At 32.6% G+C, this 19,592-nt stretch overlaps 2 protein-coding genes and 1 pseudogene across 2 annotated transcripts; all 3 read right to left on the bottom strand.

The window, feature by feature from the left end:
• Positions 1-2,155: 2,155 nt before the first annotated feature.
• Positions 2,156-4,616, bottom strand: LOC106363503 (annotated as a pseudogene).
• Positions 4,617-12,935: 8,319 nt separating this feature from the next.
• LOC106424889 (NDR1/HIN1-like protein 12) lies at positions 12,936-13,959 on the bottom strand. Its single transcript, XM_013865633.3, has one exon. The coding sequence runs from the start codon at positions 13,812-13,814 to the stop codon at positions 13,188-13,190; it is 627 nt and encodes a 208-aa protein (XP_013721087.2). The 5' UTR covers positions 13,815-13,959; the 3' UTR covers positions 12,936-13,187.
• A 3,358-nt stretch (positions 13,960-17,317) lies between these two features.
• LOC106424898 (NDR1/HIN1-like protein 10) lies at positions 17,318-18,724 on the bottom strand. The gene has a single exon (XM_013865645.3). It carries the CDS (start codon positions 18,584-18,586, stop codon positions 17,678-17,680), a length of 909 nt encoding a protein of 302 aa, XP_013721099.2. The 5' UTR covers positions 18,587-18,724; the 3' UTR covers positions 17,318-17,677.
• Between the last annotated feature and the right edge of the window lie 868 nt (positions 18,725-19,592).

Genomic DNA, 19,592 nt, shown 5'->3' with positions numbered 1-19,592 from the left:
CTGTACCAAACCGAACCGAAATATACAATATGGTTTGGTTTTGGGATATACCATACAAACCAAATGGATGTGGTTTTAAAAACCGTAGGATTTGGATATAGTTTGGTTTATAACCGATTAAACCGAATAAACCAAACAAAACTGATCAAAAGTAGAAACATGTAAATAGGGAAATTGCCACTAATACCACTTTTCTAATACCACTTTTCAACTTTACACTAACCAATTTTACCATTAAAATTTTAATAGGTAAAATACCACTATACCCTTAAGTAATTAAACTTAAAACTATTCTCATTCTTCTCCATGATTTCTCAGATTCAACTTTAATGTCATCAAATCCGGCAACGACGAGTTCTCCGGCCAGATCGGACGACGCTGACGAGTTCTCCGGCCAGATCCGACGACACTAACGAGTTCTCTGGCCAGATCGGACGACGCTGACGTGTTCTCCGGCCAGATCCGACAACATTGACGAATTCTCCGGCCAGATCCGAAGAAGCTGACGATCTCTGTGACGAAGCTAACAAAGGTGACCAGAAAATTGATGGTGATCATCATATCGTTGTTTAATTTTAGCGTGGTTTCTCACAAATCAGTTTGTGGGAAGGAAAGCCTTATAAAACCTTATAAATATTTATCTATGAAATTTATGGGAAGTTTCTCAGAAAGATAGTTTGACTTGGTTCTTGTCTACCTATTTGCTTGTTTAAATAACTCGGAAGATTTTGTTTTCACTAAGTAGTTGATCATCGTCTCTGACACATGATGATAACCAATTTTGCTCCTCGTCATATTGGTTGTTTTTCAGAGTTCTGGCTTGAACTCAAAGTGTTTCTTTACAATGATTTTCTTTTTGTTTGACTCTGTTTTTCCGTTGTAACGTTTTCAGCGTTGTTTCCTCTGAGTGAGTTCTCTGAAGCTTCCGTGATGAAGAAGTATGGTTTGAAGCCAGATGCTGAAACCCTTGACATTGCCAACACCGCCGCTAGGCAAAAATCGGTAAAGCTTCTTGTTTTCCCTCTTTAAGGATGGATCTCTCTCATCACACTAGTATAGTAGTTGCACGAGTAGTCTATAAAAAAACCTTTTCGTCTGGATAGTCCATAAACTATGATCAATCTATGTGAATGAAAATTTTCTTTTACAACGAGTGTTTGGTGCTTCTGTTAAATGAAGAAGGATCTAACTGTTGTTTAGAAACATGAGCAGATTACAGACTTACAGTAGTGATGAAGATATATTGGGGAGATCCTCGTGAGAAGATATGTGAAGCTGTTGATCATATCCCTCTCTCAAGCCTTGGTGGCCTTGAGAGGTAAATAGAAAAAAAGAGATTCCTTCAATTCCTCAATTGGTTTACACATATTGTGATGACAATTCTTGTTTCTTTTTCCTTCTACAGGATGATAATGGGAAGTGTTAGCAACCATATTGTCAACAACGTTGCATGCCCTGTCACCATCGTGAAGTCTCACCACTGAGCTTTGCCTTCATCTTCTTCACATCATCTGCTCCGATAACCTTAATCAGAATGACCTGTGGTGTATTGTGTTTGTTGGTTGTGTCTGAATTTGTAATTTTCAAACTCTGGTGTGATTTGTCAAGCGGAAAGACCGAGAAAATACAAGTAACTAACAAACACATACGCATTAAGGAAGAAACTGACTCCAATGATTCAGAGTTCTGGATGCTTAAGTCAAGTTCTGGTTCAGAGTTAGAGTCATAGCAGGAGAGTGATGAAGAAAACTGCAAAGGTACCTCTTTTTGGGTTTTTTTTTGTTGGTTCTACTTTCATCTCTCTATCGAAACTTAAACTAGATTTGTGTCTGATCTTGGTACAGGTTCTCATTGTGATGCCAAAGAATATGAGGAGCTCTCAGAAAGGTAAATGTATACATTTACTCTTATTTCTGTGTATTTTTTATGAAATTGCGGATTGGTTTTGATGTTCACCTCTAGTTGTTTTGTCTCTTCTACAGAACAAAGAGGATGCCAATAGAGATTGGACCAAGTATGATCATTAAGGCAGCGCCACTATGATCATGAGGCTCAAGGCTACTATTCAGTCTTTGGAAGGGCGGATGAGTTCTGTTACTGAGAAAAGTGCTAAGTATGCTCAGATTGCTGCTGAGGAAGTGCCCAAGAGTCTTTACTGCCTTGGTGTTCGTATCACTACTGAGTGATTTTAGAACTCTGAGTTACAGGGGAAGCTTAAGCTCTTTCTCCACTCTTATGATCAGTGGAGAGCTTAAGATGTATTCTCATCTCAAGCAGTTTACTTTCCTTGATCTCAAGTTAGCTACTAGAAATTTCAGACCCGAAAGTCTTCTCGGAGAAAGTGGCTTTGGTTGCGTCTTTAAAGGATGGATGGAGGAGAACGGAACTGCGCCTGTTAAGCCTGGCACTGGCCTTACTGTCGCTGTCAAAACCTTGAATCTTGATGGCCTTCAGGGTCATAAAGAGTGGCTTGTATGATCCTTAAAAACACTTCTAAATTGATTTATAAACTCTTATAAATTGTGTAATGAAGATTATTTAATTTTTATAATCTTTTGAATAAACCCTTATAAATAGATTTATATTTCATATATATTTGATCAACTCTTATAAATATGTCCTAAACCCATCGACACAAACAAAAATGTTCTTATAAACCCTTATAAGATGATATAAATCATTGCAAAATGATTTATGAATCCTATAATTACACATATAATAATGATGCTTTTGGTTAGAAAATGATTTTGTAAATAATTATAAATAATTTTCAAAAATTTATAGGAAAATTATAAACATTATAAATACTTTCATAAAGATTTACTTATAATCTTTGTAAGAATTTATAAATGATCTATAAACTCTTCTAACTGATTTATAAATTGATTTATAAACTCTTATAAATTGTGTTATCAAGATTATTAAATTATTATAATCTTTGGAATAAGCCCTTATAAATAGATTTATAAACTCTTATAAATAGATTTCTAAAACTTGTAAATTAGTTTATAAACACTTATAAATAAATGTATAAACTCTTATAAATAGCTTATAAGTTCTTGTAAATAGTTTTATAAACCCTTTTAAATAGTTTTATAAACCTTTATAAATAGTTATATAAATATATATATATATATATATATATGTGTGTGTTTTATAAACTTTATAGATGGTTGATACAAGGTTTTATAAGCTCTTATAGATGGTTGATACAAGGTTTTATAAGCTCTTGGTTAGGTTGATGTTGAATGGTCTAGATTCTTTATAAATAATTTATAAACCCTTATAAATGATTTATAAAATTTACATATTGTTTTTAAAACTTTTATAAATCCTTATTAATTATTTACATACCCTTATAAATTCTTATAAATTATTTTACATACTCTTATCAATTGTTTTACAAGCCTTTATAAATGGCTACATATTTTTATAAATAATATAGAGACCTTATAATTGGTTTCTACACCTATATAAACCCTTATTGATAGTGTACATACTCCTTATAGATTATTTATAAACTTTCATTACTTTTTAATAAACATTTATACATGGTTTATAGATTTTTATAACTTGTTTTATAAGTCTTTATAAATGGTTTATAGACTCTTACAAATAATGTTACTTACCTTATAAATTGTTTCATAATCCTTTATAATGGTGTATGAACTTTATAAATTGTTTTTGTAAACCCTTATAAATTATTTATATACCTTTATAAGCCCTTATAAATTATAAATTGTTTATAAACCATAATAGCAGTTGGATGTTACTAGATCCATAATAGAATATTCTTTATTAAAAATAGAAAGATGACAATGATACATTACTTTATTTCAGAGAAAACTAAACAACAAACTGAACCAGACAACAACTGTTGAAGGACAAAGTCTTGGAGGTCCAATGTTTTCACGCTTAGCCACCATGTCATACCTAGCAATGGGGCTCACATAGATACCAACCGATGAAAGATTATTCTTACTGTAAGACCCGAACAAACCACCAAACTCGCGTCTATCACGTATTCCTGGATCAATATCTATCTTGAAACCAATCGCAGAGTTATCATTCACACTTCCAATCGGTTCGTGCTCCCCACAGTTAGTGTGAAATGTCAAACTTTTTATTCCATCACGCATTCCATATCCATGTACTCCACTCAGTCCAGTCACATATTCATCTTGTTTCAGTATGACCTGCATCAGAGGTTCAGAGACTTAACTTCACATGAGCTTACTAAGAGAAAAAGAAATGTTTTCTACGAATACAAAACTTACAGCTCGAAAGCTGTGTCCCTCAGAGGGACCAAACTTCATAGAGAGGGTCAGAGCTTCATCATCTTCGCTATTCAAGTAACCAAACTGAATAGATGTTATGAAGTTTCTGTAAGAAATGTATATGTGAGAGATGATGTTGCGTCCCTTCTCGTCCCATTCAGTGTCAGCTGTCTCCTCACCATCAGAGTCATATGGCTCGTCATATGTCGCTCTTGTTCCCACTGATCATGCACTTATCATCACTCTAGAAGATGCAGATATCCTAGTTTTGGAATCAATCTGAATCGAGTTAGCTAAACCTCATTCTGAAGAGGAGACACTTGACCTGTTATCAATCATGTTATCTCAAAACTCGAAATCATCACTCATTTCTCGCATCGGTGATATTCCTCGCATCGGCTATCACCGGAGTTTCAGAAAACCAAAACAAAAACTGAAGAAGAAAAAGAAATGATCGGAGAAATCTCTAACCAATTACGATCCAGCTACTTTTGATTCGACGGAGCACCTTAGTCCACCGACGAAGGAAAAGATCGATCGCCGAAAGAGAAAGATGAAGAAATCGATGATTGAGGAGAAGATAAAGATAAGGGTAATATTGTCTTTTGCTCATTAATGAATAGTGTATTTATGAAAATGTCCCCATACTAGTGGTATAATTGAATTGTGGTATGAAAGAAAGTGTAAACATGAAATTTCCCCATGTAAATATGTATATATTTTATAACGACGAATGAAAATCTATTTGTTGTATAAATTAATTTTTTGTTAATAACTATTACCATATTTTTCTTAGTCTTCTTTTTTGATCCTTTTGCTTTATTTTAGCATTGGCTAAATTGAAGTAAAGACTATAAATTTTATGGACAACAATTAGTAGAAATTATTCACAATTTTTTTCTTATCTATAAATGAAAAGAGTTTCATGTTCAATCGAAGCAACATGATTTTGATGAACACTAAATATGGAAGAATAGAAAAACTTTTCTTTGGTGTTTCTGTTTTGTTTTTATTTTTATTTTCAAAATTTTAAGCTTTGATTTGATTATTTTATTAGATGGTAGAAGCAGGTTTTTTTTTGTTTTTTAGTTCTTTTATTTAAACATATAATATTTTTTTAATAAATAACTGCATTGACAACATGACTCTAAAATCATATAATATAATCCCAAGCTAAATAATTATGTTTTTTTGGTATAAAATCAAATAAACCGAAAACTGACAGTATATAAACCAAACCGAATTAAATATGAATTTAGAATGGTTGTTGTATTTTACTAACCGAAATACCGAAAACCAAAAAAACCGAGCCGAAACCGAACCGATATTCGGATTGAATACCCCCTAAGTATATCAATTAGAAAAATAAGAGAATAACAAATATATTAGACTGCGAAAAGTATCTCAAATAACTTGAAGGTTTTGCAGGTTCGATTCGAACACAACAACAACTAACAATCTTTCAAATGATTTTATCAATAGAATAATTACAAGTTAATATGTGATTATTTGAAGGTTTTCCATACCCCAAACTTGTGTCTTTTATTAAAATGTTAATATGTGATTATTTGAGTTAATAATTGTAAGCAAAAAGAGAGAATTTATCAATTTTATCGATGGTTTACTACGTAATTCACAAATTATTTTAATCAGAGGATTATGATGCTCATGTTATAACAAGCACACATCTGATTAGAGAACCAAAAAAAACCCAAAAGTATACATATAATTCTATTTTAGCTTTCAACAGAATGTACAATCATAAAAGAGAATTATGATTCTCATGTTATTGAAAAATTAGGATTGCGGTGTAAATTATATAGAGAACTCAAAAATTAAAAAAAAAACCAAAATTCTAGTTTAGCTTTTAAGAGAATGTACAATCATAAGAAGATAATAACAAAACATAAATCAAGATTGCATTATGGCTGTACAACACATATGACTGGCTATATACTATGAAACAAAAACCAAAAGAATATCAATGTTCTGGTTTTGGTATTTAAGAGGCTTACAATCACAGAAAAGAAGAATAATGAAATTGAGAAGTTTCATCATCATTGAATCCAAGAATGAGAAACTTTTAAAATAGTTATGTTAGAAAAAAATGAGATCAACCGAATCAACATTTCCGTTACTCTCTCCTTGTTCCATGTGATGCAATTATCAGTGAAATTCACTTTTTCAATGTTACAATGCAATCTTTGCAACAATATGAGTTTGATTTGACATGTATCATCATATTTTGACGAGTCTTTTTAATGTCAATGTTTTGAAGATATATAAAAGAGGTGTTTATATTCTATTTTTGATGACATATCTATATATTTATAAGAGTTAACATATATTATATTAATCAAGAACAAATCAAGAAAATCTAATGAATTTTTTTTATTTCTTAGTTTTGTTTTAGTTAATTAATGTTTAATGATTGTTAACGCTATAAGTGCATCATTATCAATAGTGGAAGAAAATGAACCTATAGTTATTGATGAAACTAATAGCTTTCTGTCTATTATAAGACCAAATGATCATAAACATTCTGAGCTATAAGGCTTATAAGGATACTAAAAATGCTTTCATTTCCATGGTTGAAGGTCATATGTGCAATTTGCATGAGTTGATAACCGAGGATATGTGGCATAACAAGTGGAACTAATTTTGAAAAAATACAGCCAATATTATCCACATATACTTAAGTACTAAGGACATATATGTTATCCAAGACATGGAAAGCTTGTTGCAAGGATTGACAATTTTGCATATGTTGCTCTTGCTAGTGAACCAGCAATGACTTGTCTTGGTAAATATGAAGAAAATATAAAATGGAGGGCCATAAAGCCTACAAAGCACCTTAAAATACCAATCCATACTGTTGGGCCCAATAATTGACTAGACCAGAGCAGGCTTATGACCGAGATAGAATGACAAGTTTGACTTGGTCAAAAACAATGGAGCCGAGATTCGTGGAGGGAGTTGAGACAATCTCAAAGGAGAGGACTATAAAGGAGGAGGAGGTCAAGAGAGGAGACTTGCATTCTAACCCTAGACATACTACATGCTCGACCTCGACCTCGATCTCACACTCTCTATACTTTTGTCTTAGATCTTAGTCATTGTCATTTTATTCATTTCAACGTTCATTGTGTTCCCATCAATCATCATTAATAAAGTCCATTTTTGTTAACTATAATCTGTTTACATCGTTTGTATTCTGAGGATATCGTTGTCCATATTATTTTATTTTTAATCTTTATTAACAATCACTATCAAATATTTAGTGTGAGTTTTAAGATCCACACATACATCAATCGAAAACCCAAATTTTACAAAATTCACATGATCTTGTGGTAACTGACTGATTGGAAAGAAAGAGAAAAACTGATCAGATCACAAAATTTGAATATATATATATATATATACATATTTCCTATAGTTAATAAGAAATTTAACTCACTAAATACGCTTACATTTTTGTTGACGGGTTGCATCTGACAATATCCATCAACATCCGTCTTCATTGACCAACCATTACGGTCTGGTCGATTATATCATTTTGTACTGTTGCAAATTTACGGGAAGAAAAAGCTAAAGGCCCAATTTCGCTATGTTATGGCCTTGTGCTGAAAAGAAATATTATGTTTTTTACTTTTCCGTTCTTTCATTTGTGATAAGACTACAAATGTTGACAAATCCATTTTCATATTTATTCAGTAACTTCACAGGCTCGTGTGACTTGAGTTGTCAAAAGAGAGATAATTCATAATCATAGCATATTGTCACAGACCGATTTCTTCACTCGAATAAGGACATGCGGCCTTAGCAGTTTTCTTCTTCAAGAAACGCTAAGTCAGCCTCTTCGATAATGATCAGCACTTAGAGAAAGAAAGTATGGACGTTTTAAAGAGATGTTAGAGCTTTATGAACTGATTTCTTATTAAGTTCATGATGATTTGCAAATGAGGAACTTAGCCCCTATTTATACAGAATCACTTCAACGTGAAGTAACTTCAATCCTAAGTACCTTATCCTTAATTGTTCTACATACTTCCATGCATTTCTTATAATATAAACTACTTAGATATTTTACAAACGTACTTCACACCTAAGAAACTTAAGTATAGCGGGGTTGGATCTTGTTTCGGCCCGACCCGATACATGGCTGTATTCATGGACGTTTTGGACTTCCAAAATGGACCGTGACAATATGCTACTATACATATGGCTAGAGACAACTGTAGCCTGGAACACAACATAAAATTAGTTGTAAAGGAAAAAGTAAAATTCTAAAATTTAGTGAGAACTAAATTGATCGTTTTATTCCATAATATATGTGTGCTTTTTAACCTTTTCTTATTAATAAAGAAACATTTTTAGAAAACAACCTTAGTCTTGTATATTATTAACAAGTTTGTCATGCTTATGTGTCAACACCACAAGTCTTCTCACACTATATATTAAACAACCATTTGTTTACTAAAAAAATTACAACATATGCCATCAACCCTCTATTCATTTATCATTTATTATATCATTTATCATATAGTCTTCCTAAATCAATCATTTTTATTACTTACCAACTAAGCCTTTTGCTTTTTAGGTTTATTTCAGATACTGAAGAAACTTGCCATCAGTCAATGGCTAGCCGATGGCCCCAAAACCTGGTGCTACGTTTGCTTCTCCGAGTTTCTCTGGCCAAATTGTACGATTTTGATGTACAATGACGTAGCTGTACGTGTTTTATGTGAATACACTTTAGTTTCATCATTGTTTTGAGTGCAGGAAAATGGTTGTTGCGATGGAAGATTCCAGTAATCCTTTTAAGGTCAAATATGACCTTAAAAATGTTACAAAAAAAGCTATTGCATGAAGTTCTGAAATTCTAAATTGACAATAGTGGTAGACAACAAGGTATATGATTTCAGGGTATCACGCTTTGCCTCATGTGCCTTGGAGGAACTGTAATTTATGTATTCTGATTTGGTGTCTCACATGATCTCTAAATTTGCTTTAAGGTGAAGGATTTTCTGGTACATTTTACAGTCCCAATTTTTACTTGAAATAGTTCCTGCCCTTCTACTACATATTCGATTTTTGATTGATTATCCGTGTGAATGTTTGTGTATATATGTATTAAAAATTACAAGATTACACCACATATATTTAGTCACTAATCAGTTATAGTAATCTAAATTAATGTACAATTACGTTCTTTCAGTTATGATACATAATTGTAGTGTATGGCTTATCAAAACATAATAGTTTAAATATATTTCCATACTAGTTGTTTTGCCCGCGCTGCGGGCTTAAACATTTTCATAATTTTTGAAAAGTTTTTTGTACACTACATTCATTATACTAAAATAAATCTTAAAATAACTTAATATTATATTTTTAATTATATAATTAAAAATTTTTATTTGATTAATATTTAATTATGTAATATGTGTTTTTAACCTTTTATTAAAATACTTTTGCAGATAAAAATACAATATATATATATATATATATATATATATATATATATTATCTTTTTTATTTAAATTATATTTTTAGATTTTGGATAATTCAATATTCTATTTTTAATTATATAATTAAGAATTTTATTTGATTAATATTTAGTTATATAATTCATGCTTTTAACTTTTTACTAAATATTTTTTCAGATAACAATACAATATATACATAAATTATCTCTTTTTTCAATTATATTTTCAGATTTTGGATAATTCTTACTATTATTAATTTTAATCAATTATCTAATCAAATAAATTAAAATTTCGTTTTTTTTAATTTAGTTATACATTTTATTTGATTAATATCTATACTATTATTTATGAAGTGATTTTGCTTATTTGTCATGTTCTCCATAGTTTTAGATTAATAGTTTTACTTAATAAATAGTTATATAATGTTGCTAGATTATAATATATATTTAACCAATTGTTATCTTTTTGTTCACACGGTAATATTATATAAAACCTATTCATCTCTTATCTTTTAGATTTTAGTTTAGTTTATTTCATATTGAGTGACTTCTTATTGCTTCGGATATCTTATGTATATTTTTTTTTTGATTATGTGATTCTTTCTGGTTTTGTTCATATTGAATCTTATATCCTGTTTTTTTTTCAGTGGCTATGGAGATAGAAGAAGGATTCTATTGTCTAGATAAATATAATTGAATTCTCTTATGTTTTTTTTATTTGAGTTTCCTTTAGTTTGTAGCATCACAATTTTGTTATATGAATTTATGGGCTTCGGGCATTGGTTTGTCTAATAATTTCTCATAGAAGTTCTATGTTCTATGTACTTTTGTTATTTTTCAACTTGGTTTTTTTTATTTGTTTATTATTTTGTGCAGTACCGAAGCTAAACTTTCACGTTGCTTGCCACCTTAAATTCTCCATCTCAATATCTAAAAAGAAAAACCTATAGTGTTAAATGTAAGCTCTTGGTCTTATGGACGTTGTTTGTGTGAATCCTTAGTAAATGAAAAATGTATGAGCTCAAAATTAAAACATGGCATGAACTTTTTTACCGACTTTGCTCAATTGGTTGGTTCTTGTAATGATACAAATTTACAGATTGTATTAGTTAGTTAATTAAACAAATTTACTCTAATATTTTTTTTTTTTGACAACAATAACTATAACTAGGTAACTAAACCACCCGATTCAGAGAGCCAAATCGGTGGGGTAGAATCGACATAAAGCATAGCTGAAGGAGAACTCCTCGCACCACATGCAAGCTTATCCGCCAAGGTGTTTTGTGCTCTTGGTATATGTCTGATCCGGAATTCGATCTGAACTATCACATTAAAAACTAGAGTAATTAGAGTCATTCTACATTTAATGAATAATTATCTTTATTTATAATGCTTTATAATTAGATAATTATATTAATTTATAATATAGATAATAATATATTCATATACAATAATAAAATCACCCAAAAACAGAAGGTAAACTTGCATAAATAATAATCAAGTAAAAGAAAATTTAATTATATATTATAATTATCTAAAAAATATTAATTAACCTTTTATTGTCCAAAATAAATAAAAGCTGATATATATACATAAATATATATATCTTTATATATTTATCAAGGTAATATAATTGTAGTTACCAACAATAATCTTACCAGTTTTTAGTATAAAAATGTTTAGACAAGAAATATTATATGAAGATTTGGTAACATCGATGAAAGATATACTTAAATGTGACAATATAAAATTTGGTGATAAGATTAACATCGATGAAATTTTTTTGGAGATTTTCCTAAAATATAGCTGGAAACAATATAATTGAAAAAGTGATGATTTTTAAATAAATAATGTATGTTTAAATTTTGTAAAATTATTATGCCCGCATATGCGGGCACACTATCTAGTTTAGTTATATAATTCATGTTTTTAACTTTTACTAAAAGACTTTTTCAGATAACAATACAATATATAAAGAAATTATCTCTCTTTTTAAATTATATTTTCAGATTTTGGATAATTCTTACTATTATTAATTTTAATCAATTATCTAATCAAATAAATTATAATTTCAATTTTTATTTTTTAATTTAGGTATACAGTTTATTCATTAAGGGTATAAACGTTATTAACCACTCTAACTTTTAACGTGAGAATTCGATTCCAAAAATTTACTTCGCAAATAATAGTATAGATCAGATTCCCAATTAGTAATATATATATATAAACCTACTAATGTAGCGTGTAAGCAATTTCTCATTGTTTAAATGTCAATTACATACATTGTTATTGGTTAAACGTATTGCGATATTTTCAAAGTGTAACTTTGAACATAAGATATTCTTGTATTTGATTTGTGTAAAGTTTCGCTTGCAAAATATAATAATTTCTTATGTATGAAGTTAAACAAATTAAATATGAGTTTCGTTTTTTTTTTTTTTTTGCATTTTAATTACTGCCTTTTGTAAATATTTTGTTATATATATAGCTCATCGCGCGCATGGCATGGATCACCTGGTTATTAATTATTTGACTTAAGATGATTTGAATTTATGAGGACCGTTAGTTTTATGGTTTTGTATCGTATATTGCTCTTCCTAGAATTTTATAGCCAGTTTTCTTTGGATTTCTTTTCCGGTTATGCGAGAATATTTTCTATGTTGGCTGATGATGCCTTTAGTTGTAGTTGTAGGGGTTGCTAAAAGTTCAAGATATAAGAGTTTATATTATTACCGAGCACATACTAGTTTCCAACTTTTTCACCCGCAACAGCATACAGCCGAGGTGGATACACAAACCGGTTAAATAGAGTGGCTAGTTATTGAATGGTTTTGGTTTTAGGCCTCACCAACCATTCCGATTATTTTCAGGCCACCTAACACTTCCCCATTAAAAAGTATATACTTGATCCTATAAAATTATTATGAGCATATATTCGGTTCGTCCAATTTATATTCGTTTCATTACCATTATTACTCTCTCCACCAACAATATATTTCTCTTCTCATTGCCTTATACAACTTGAAAAAGGTTATGGCTGCTAAAATATTTTATACTTCATAACTCACTAGCGTATCCTACTGAGTTACAGTCTTCTCATGTCGTCACACTATTATTGACGAATATAGAAGTAGTAAAGCTATGAAGTACAAAAAGATGAAACACAAAAGAACCAGTACCAATACATCTTTTCGCTTTAAGTGGATTTACAATAAATTAAATCCAACCACACACCATCGTGATTGTAAGTACTATTCTATAGTAATCAACACTAATCTTAACAACAACAAGTAGTGAAACAGAAATATTATCTTGCTGGTGGAAGAAGAAGTTTGGTGAATTAGTTCATAAAAAGAAATGATTGATTATAAATAATTTTATTTAAAAAAATAGAAAAAAGCAACTTAACGTTGTTCAATGTTCTAAACGTTCACAGTGCACTTAGTAACCAACGTATACTTAACGGCGTTGTCACCGACAATAACACCAGCAGCTTTGTTTCCAAGATTGATGTAAGCCGGACACCGAACATGGATATGATATTTTCCGGTGATCAACGTCCCTACTTTCCACCTCACGCGCCCATCAGCGCGTATCATCAACCCTACGAATCCACGGCCTTGCTCCTCCCCCAACGCGACGGAGTTGTACGGAGCGATGGGAACAGCCGTTCCATACACGAACGGAGACCAGATGTTGTCTTCTTTGTGGCCTTGGTACGTTGGAGGGATCGCCGTACGGAGAGTTATCTGCTGGTTCCGGTACGTAGCGTAGACGTGGAGACGGTCGTAGTAGATACCGATCTTGGAGTTTGGGTTACGAGATGCGAATGTGATCTGGAAGTTTGTGGTGAGGAGGTGTGGTTGCGAGAGGTTGAAGGCGAAGACTGTGGCGTCTTGGAGGACGAATCTTGGCTTGGTGGGTCTAAGTATGGCCCACACTAGGAAGATGGTGATTAGGACTATTATGATGAAGGCTATTACGGCGGTTGAGATTCGCCGGACGGCTGCTTCTTTGCCTCCACCGTGGTTACCGCAATCTTTTGACATCTTTTACCACTGGGCTGCCTCTTTCTCTCTCTCTCTTTGTGATATATTTCTTCCCTTTGTTGGTGGTCGTGACAAGTAATGATGGGAGAAAGATGGTTGTGCGTATTATATTGTAACTGTGTGCAATGCCCTATGTACTATGCACGTTGTGTTTGAAGTTTAGACTATAGAGTATAGATCAATTAACATTTTATCTATATTTTAATTGTTATGTAAGCAACGGTTGTTATAACATACGTATGCCCAAAAAATAAGAAAATCTTTTAACGAACAATAATAATACAATGAAATTTGTGGATATGATCATTATTTTTGGGAAATGGTACTTTTGACATTTAGTGGAGTTTATTTATTTCATTTTGTTGCGATGATGGAAGAAGTTTCCCTCATGATTGATTCGGTTAAAATACAATATGCGTCTATTTTGGTGTTATTGTTTCGGTAGTCGAAACTAGAACATGGCGCATGTGCATATATTCTTATTCTGAAATTGCAATTTTGTAAATCAAGAGAACTCAGATCAAAAATATATTTAATTTCGATGTTAGAATGTGTCAGCTTATGGTTGGGGATTGGTAGAGTAATTTTTTTTCTTTTTCTTTCAAGAAAAGTGTAAAGCCTATCTTTATTGTGTGGTTTATTGTACTGGAAGTAAAATAATTGGCAGTTCGGCATTAACTGTTTATGTTCCCATGTGGAAACAAAGTTATACTATAGTTCCTGGTTATATCGATATGTCTAAGTCATACTTGATGTCGGTGTTCAAAACTATTCTAAGAAATTGCCACAGTATTACATTTTTGTAAAAATATTCTTTGATTCAAAGGTGAAATTATGGAATAAACACTGTAGCTCGTGGAAGAAACTTGCAAGAAAAAAAAGTCAAGGGCTGGAAGCTTAGAAAACAAAAAGAATTTGATGGAATGTATGCAACAAAACATGGGAGATCTATTAGAATATATACAAGAACATATTTTCCTGTTTAAAAATACAATAGAAAAAATATAAACTTAATGAAACTTGAGAAAATTACACTCAGAGACACAATTTCACTTTGCAATTATACTCTAAGGCACATAGTGCTTGAAGAGCACTTTCTGAAGATGCTTTTACGACCATACCCTTTAACCAAGTTGATCTCTTTTTACGTAAGAAAACAATTTGTTTCATTTATTGTTTTTTCTCTTTCTTATTCATCTAAAGCATATCTATCTCGTTGCGAACTAATTGTTTATCTTTTTCCAGAACTTTAATTTTTTCATTTCCCAATTCATATTCCATTGTAAAATCTTTGTTCATATTAATCCAAAGTGTTAGTGGTTACTTGTGTCGTCGTAAATTTCTCTTTTTTTTTTGTTTCCAGATTATCTAATCAAGTTTAACATATGCTGAAGAATCAAGCACGCAAAAAAAAAGAACCGGTTCAATCAAGTTTTGTGAGAACATGGAGGATGCCATCGCTGCTGCTTCTGCCACCGTAGAAGCCACCGCAGCAAGTAGTTCCTAAGATTTCTGAGTTGTTAGTCACTTCAATCTCTTTGATGATGAAGAAGATAGATCCAGTGGAGACTGTGGTGGTTATGGAGGAGGTGGTTACAGAGATGGAAAACGTGAGGATAGATACAAGAGACTCGTGGATATAATGGTGGTGGATGTGGTTATTCGAAAGGTGGAGTTGGTGGTGTTACGGTGGAGGTGGATGTGGATACCGGAATGGAGGTTGTGGTGGTTATGGATACGAAGGTGGTAGTGGATACGGAGGTTGATACGTTTGGAAACTTTGTTGATGAAACTTCGTTCACAAACCTCATTCACACAATCTCATTCATGGAACTTTGTTAAAAAAACTTTAGCTAGAATTTTTCGGTCTATTTGAAATTAGTTATTGTCCTTTTGATGATAAATTTACTATATATGATAGAAAAGTTTGATCATCTTTTTATGAAAATGATTAACTTATAATCCACTAAAACTATCCACAAGACTTCGTCCACGAAATCTCGTCTACGAAACTCTTGTAAGATTAAAAACCTCGTCCACGAAAATTCGTCCACGTAGCTTCGTCCACACGTTCACATATTTTCCATCCACGACTGCACTATCCATAAATATATATATATATATATATATATATATATAACTTTTTCAAGAAATATATACATTATGGATATCAAAATGTACAAGAGAAAAAATCATAATTTGTTTTTACGCATAAATATAAAATTTTATACATTATAATTTACAATAGTAACCAATAAAATATGTTGGGGGAATACAAAACCAATTAATATGTCAACTAAACTAATAAACTACCTTTATGTTTTCTCTTACGGCAGCCAATCTTGTTTCCTCAGCAGAAGGGTATTATGGTCTCAATATTGCATCGAAACCAGCAATTGTGTCCTACAAACATAAAGTGTTTAATTGAGTAAGAAGAAAGACAAATGTGTCTAAATATGTAACTCTCTCATGAAACTTTCAGTGTACTAAAAAGTATATCATTTATCAATAGCATTGTTTTAATAAAAGAGATAGAAGTGTTTTAAGTTTTGGGAGTGGAAGAAGTGTATAGACTAATAAAGTTCAGAAATATTGACAAAGGCAATTACTAGCATCAACATTCTTCTAAATTAAAAATAGGTTTCTTTATTCAAGAATCGAGATATGTACTCATCTCTTTGACGTTTTCTTACTCCATTTCATGGAGGATCGAGTGGTTGATCCAAAGAAATTTGGAGTATTTTTTTTAGCTACATTCAAAAGAGAAAACTGAATATAGTATACTTTTCCTTAACGTAGACAAGCAAGGTGTGAGTTCTCTATGCATCTTTACGCAGTATGATACTTTAAAACAAGGAGAAGTTTCCAACATGTCCAGCAAACGTGGTCCGTGTTCATGAGAAGTCAAACCCCATTCAATAAATTTTTATTCTCGGCCATATGCAGAATCATCGAATCAACTTTTTTCACTATAGAGCTCTGGCGGCTCTTTTTTGTTTCATCATAGAAAACTAAGAGCAATCAAACAACAATGAAGCTCGAATGGGCCACATTAAAATATCCAAAGGAACATATGTCAACAAGGAAGATTTATTTTTCACAGTTGTTTCTTTTATGATTTGGTTCAAGCGTTTAACTTTAATCCTAATATCCTTGTGAACCAAGACAAAGATTCATATATCTCGCCTTTCAGTAGTAGTCTTCCAGACTTGTAGTTACCACTATTCAACTAATTTAACCAAGAAAAATATTCTTTAATATTTTCTATCATAACTCTTCCAAAGTTTTTGTGGGTTCACGTTTTCGAACCATTGTTTAAATATTGTTTCCTTTGGTTTTGTTTGTGGTGATTACACGGTTCAATAACAAACTGTGTAGTCTAACGATACTCCTCTTAACCCCTTCATTCCATCGATGATCATTCATTGATTTTCTCCTAACAATCAAGAACAAAATCGAACCGTCCTTTGATCGATTGACTGATTTAGGAAGCCTTAGACAATTTATTAAATATTTGAACTATTTTTTAAAAAAAATTTGGGAACCTGAAACTTTTTTTTGGAGGCCTATTTCAATGTAATTTTTTTCAAAAAATTTGGGAGTCTAAAGCCAATGTTTCGTTAGGCTTAGTCCAGGACCGTCCCTGAAGTCATATAAACCCACCTGAACCAGAGGTTTAAATCAACATTTGGATTATAGAGTGGTTGATATAATAACGAATATAATTCTTTTCACAAGCTAGATCTGCAGTTGAATCGTATATTTGCTCTTTTAAGCTTCTTGTAAGAGATTTCTATGGACTTTATAAAATAAACAATCGAACATTACAAGAGACGTCAAGATAAGAAAAAAATCAGGAAGGATCAAACGTAAACCAAACAAGGAAGAGGCTTGGGCAATAAAACGGCACCGTTTCCAGATCCTCCTTCGAACGCAACTTTCAACTTCCCACAAAACACTTTAAGCCCTCTCTCACGCGCCGACCAACCATCGGTCTTGAAAGTAACCCAAACCAACATTCTCAGATCAAACGACACCATTCCAGTATCTCTCTCTTTCTTCATCTCCTCTCCGACCCAACTCGGTACTTTAGGTTGTTCTTTCCCTCCTGCCGTTAGGGTTTCACCAATGGAAACTGATTTCTTGGTCTGCACGGAAACTGGCTGGAAGAACGCCATCGCCAAAAAGTCGTCTTCTTCGATCGCGTTTTGGTTGTAGATGAATGCTTGGATCCGATCAAAGTATCCATTCAGTTTCGTATTTGGATTCTCGACCGTGAGATTAGCCATCCATTGAGCGGAGAAAACCGGTCTGGTTAGGTTGAAATTGGAGACTGAGAAGCTGGTTACGGAGAAAACCGGGATCTGAGGACGGAGGACGAGCCAAGTTATGGTCGTGGAGATGCATAGGAGGACGACTAAAACGATTAAACCGGTTAAAATTCCTCTGAAGAAACCGGAAGGAGCTGGTCTTTGGTAAACCGGATTTTGCTGAGCGGGGTAAGAAGAACCGTAATAGGAAGCGGGTGGGGCTTGCGCGTAGGCGTATTGGTTGTGTTGGTAAGATGCGTTTGGATAATTTTGGTACGGGTCTTGTGGGTAACCTGGATAGCCCATCACCGGCTGATACGGTTGCGATTGCGTTTGCGGTGGAGGCGGTTGAGATTGCGGTGTAGGAGGTGGTGGTTGATTGGTATCACGTTCGGAGGTTTGACCCGGGCCCGAACCCGAATCGGTTTTGGGTTGGGTTCCTTCTTCCGGAGGAGAAGGCATCCTTGTGTTGCACTCCTATCTCTCTCTTTCTGTTTTAGAGTTTGAAACTAATGAAAAATTTCCAGGAAAAGATTTGGATAAACAAAAGGGAGGTTAGTGGAAAGCACGAAGATTAACCAAACACTTTTTTTGCTCTCTCTCTCTGTTTTTTTTTTGGGTTAAAAGAATGACACTAATCAAGTTGGATAAAAATAGTAAATCCACCATGGCTGAGCTAAAATTAGTTTAAGAAAACGCAAAAGAAGACCAAACCTTGAAAATTGACACCTATCCTAAATCTTCTTCTTCATCATCATCATCAACTTAAGCTTTTCTTCTAATATGCATTTTCTTGAAAATTGGTAATGTGATGGATCTTTCAGATTTTACGTATAATGATGGAGAAGCTAATAATCTAAGAATGTGGTTTACTTCTTATGCCCAATTTTTACTGCCAAGTGAAAGACAAATCTTTCAACTAACTACTCTTCGGATGAGGAGACCGGGCAAGTTAACTTGCAGAGCAAGAGACGAGAGTTAACCTCCTTTTAGTAAGTTCCCAATTGTGTGTTTATTTTAAGTCCATCTTCCGTAGGCCTTATAGCAACTGTGAACAAATGGGCCTCGTAGAAACTTCTCTTCTCTTCATAAGAGCGACTGCAACGGTGATTTTAGATGAATCCTTACCATTAATCTTTAGCATTATTTCAATATAATATTATTATTTTGGCTTAATTAGCTAAGGATCAATCCTTCAAGAGGGATTGGAAGGACTCAATCCTTAACCCACGTGTCTCTCTCTATCTCTCCTCCCACGCTCTCTCTCTCGATCTCTCCTTGCTCCATCATCTCCCACCATGATCCTATCTCTCTCTCTCTCTCTTTACTTCATCTCTCTCACTCGGACACTGCAAATTGCCAGTCGAGATTTGTCACCGCCTGTTTTATAATTCCTCTTCTCCCTTTTCGTTTTTTCCCCGCATCAATGGATCCTACAATTCCTCTTCAATCATATTTGTGGGTTTGT

This window comes from Brassica napus, chromosome A9 (assembly GCF_020379485.1).
Source record: "Brassica napus cultivar Da-Ae chromosome A9, Da-Ae, whole genome shotgun sequence".
Taxonomy (NCBI): Eukaryota; Viridiplantae; Streptophyta; class Magnoliopsida; order Brassicales; family Brassicaceae; genus Brassica; species Brassica napus.
Note: the sequence above shows the minus strand (reverse complement) of the source record. Positions and strands in the feature narration are given on the sequence as shown.

Bases quoted from the DNA above. Each gene is read 5' to 3' on its own strand.
- LOC106424889 (XM_013865633.3), bottom strand. From the start codon at position 13,814: ATGTCAAAAGATTGCGGTAACCACGGTGGAGGCAAAGAAGCAGCCGTC.
- LOC106424898 (XM_013865645.3), bottom strand. From the start codon at position 18,586: ATGCCTTCTCCTCCGGAAGAAGGAACCCAACCCAAAACCGATTCGGGT.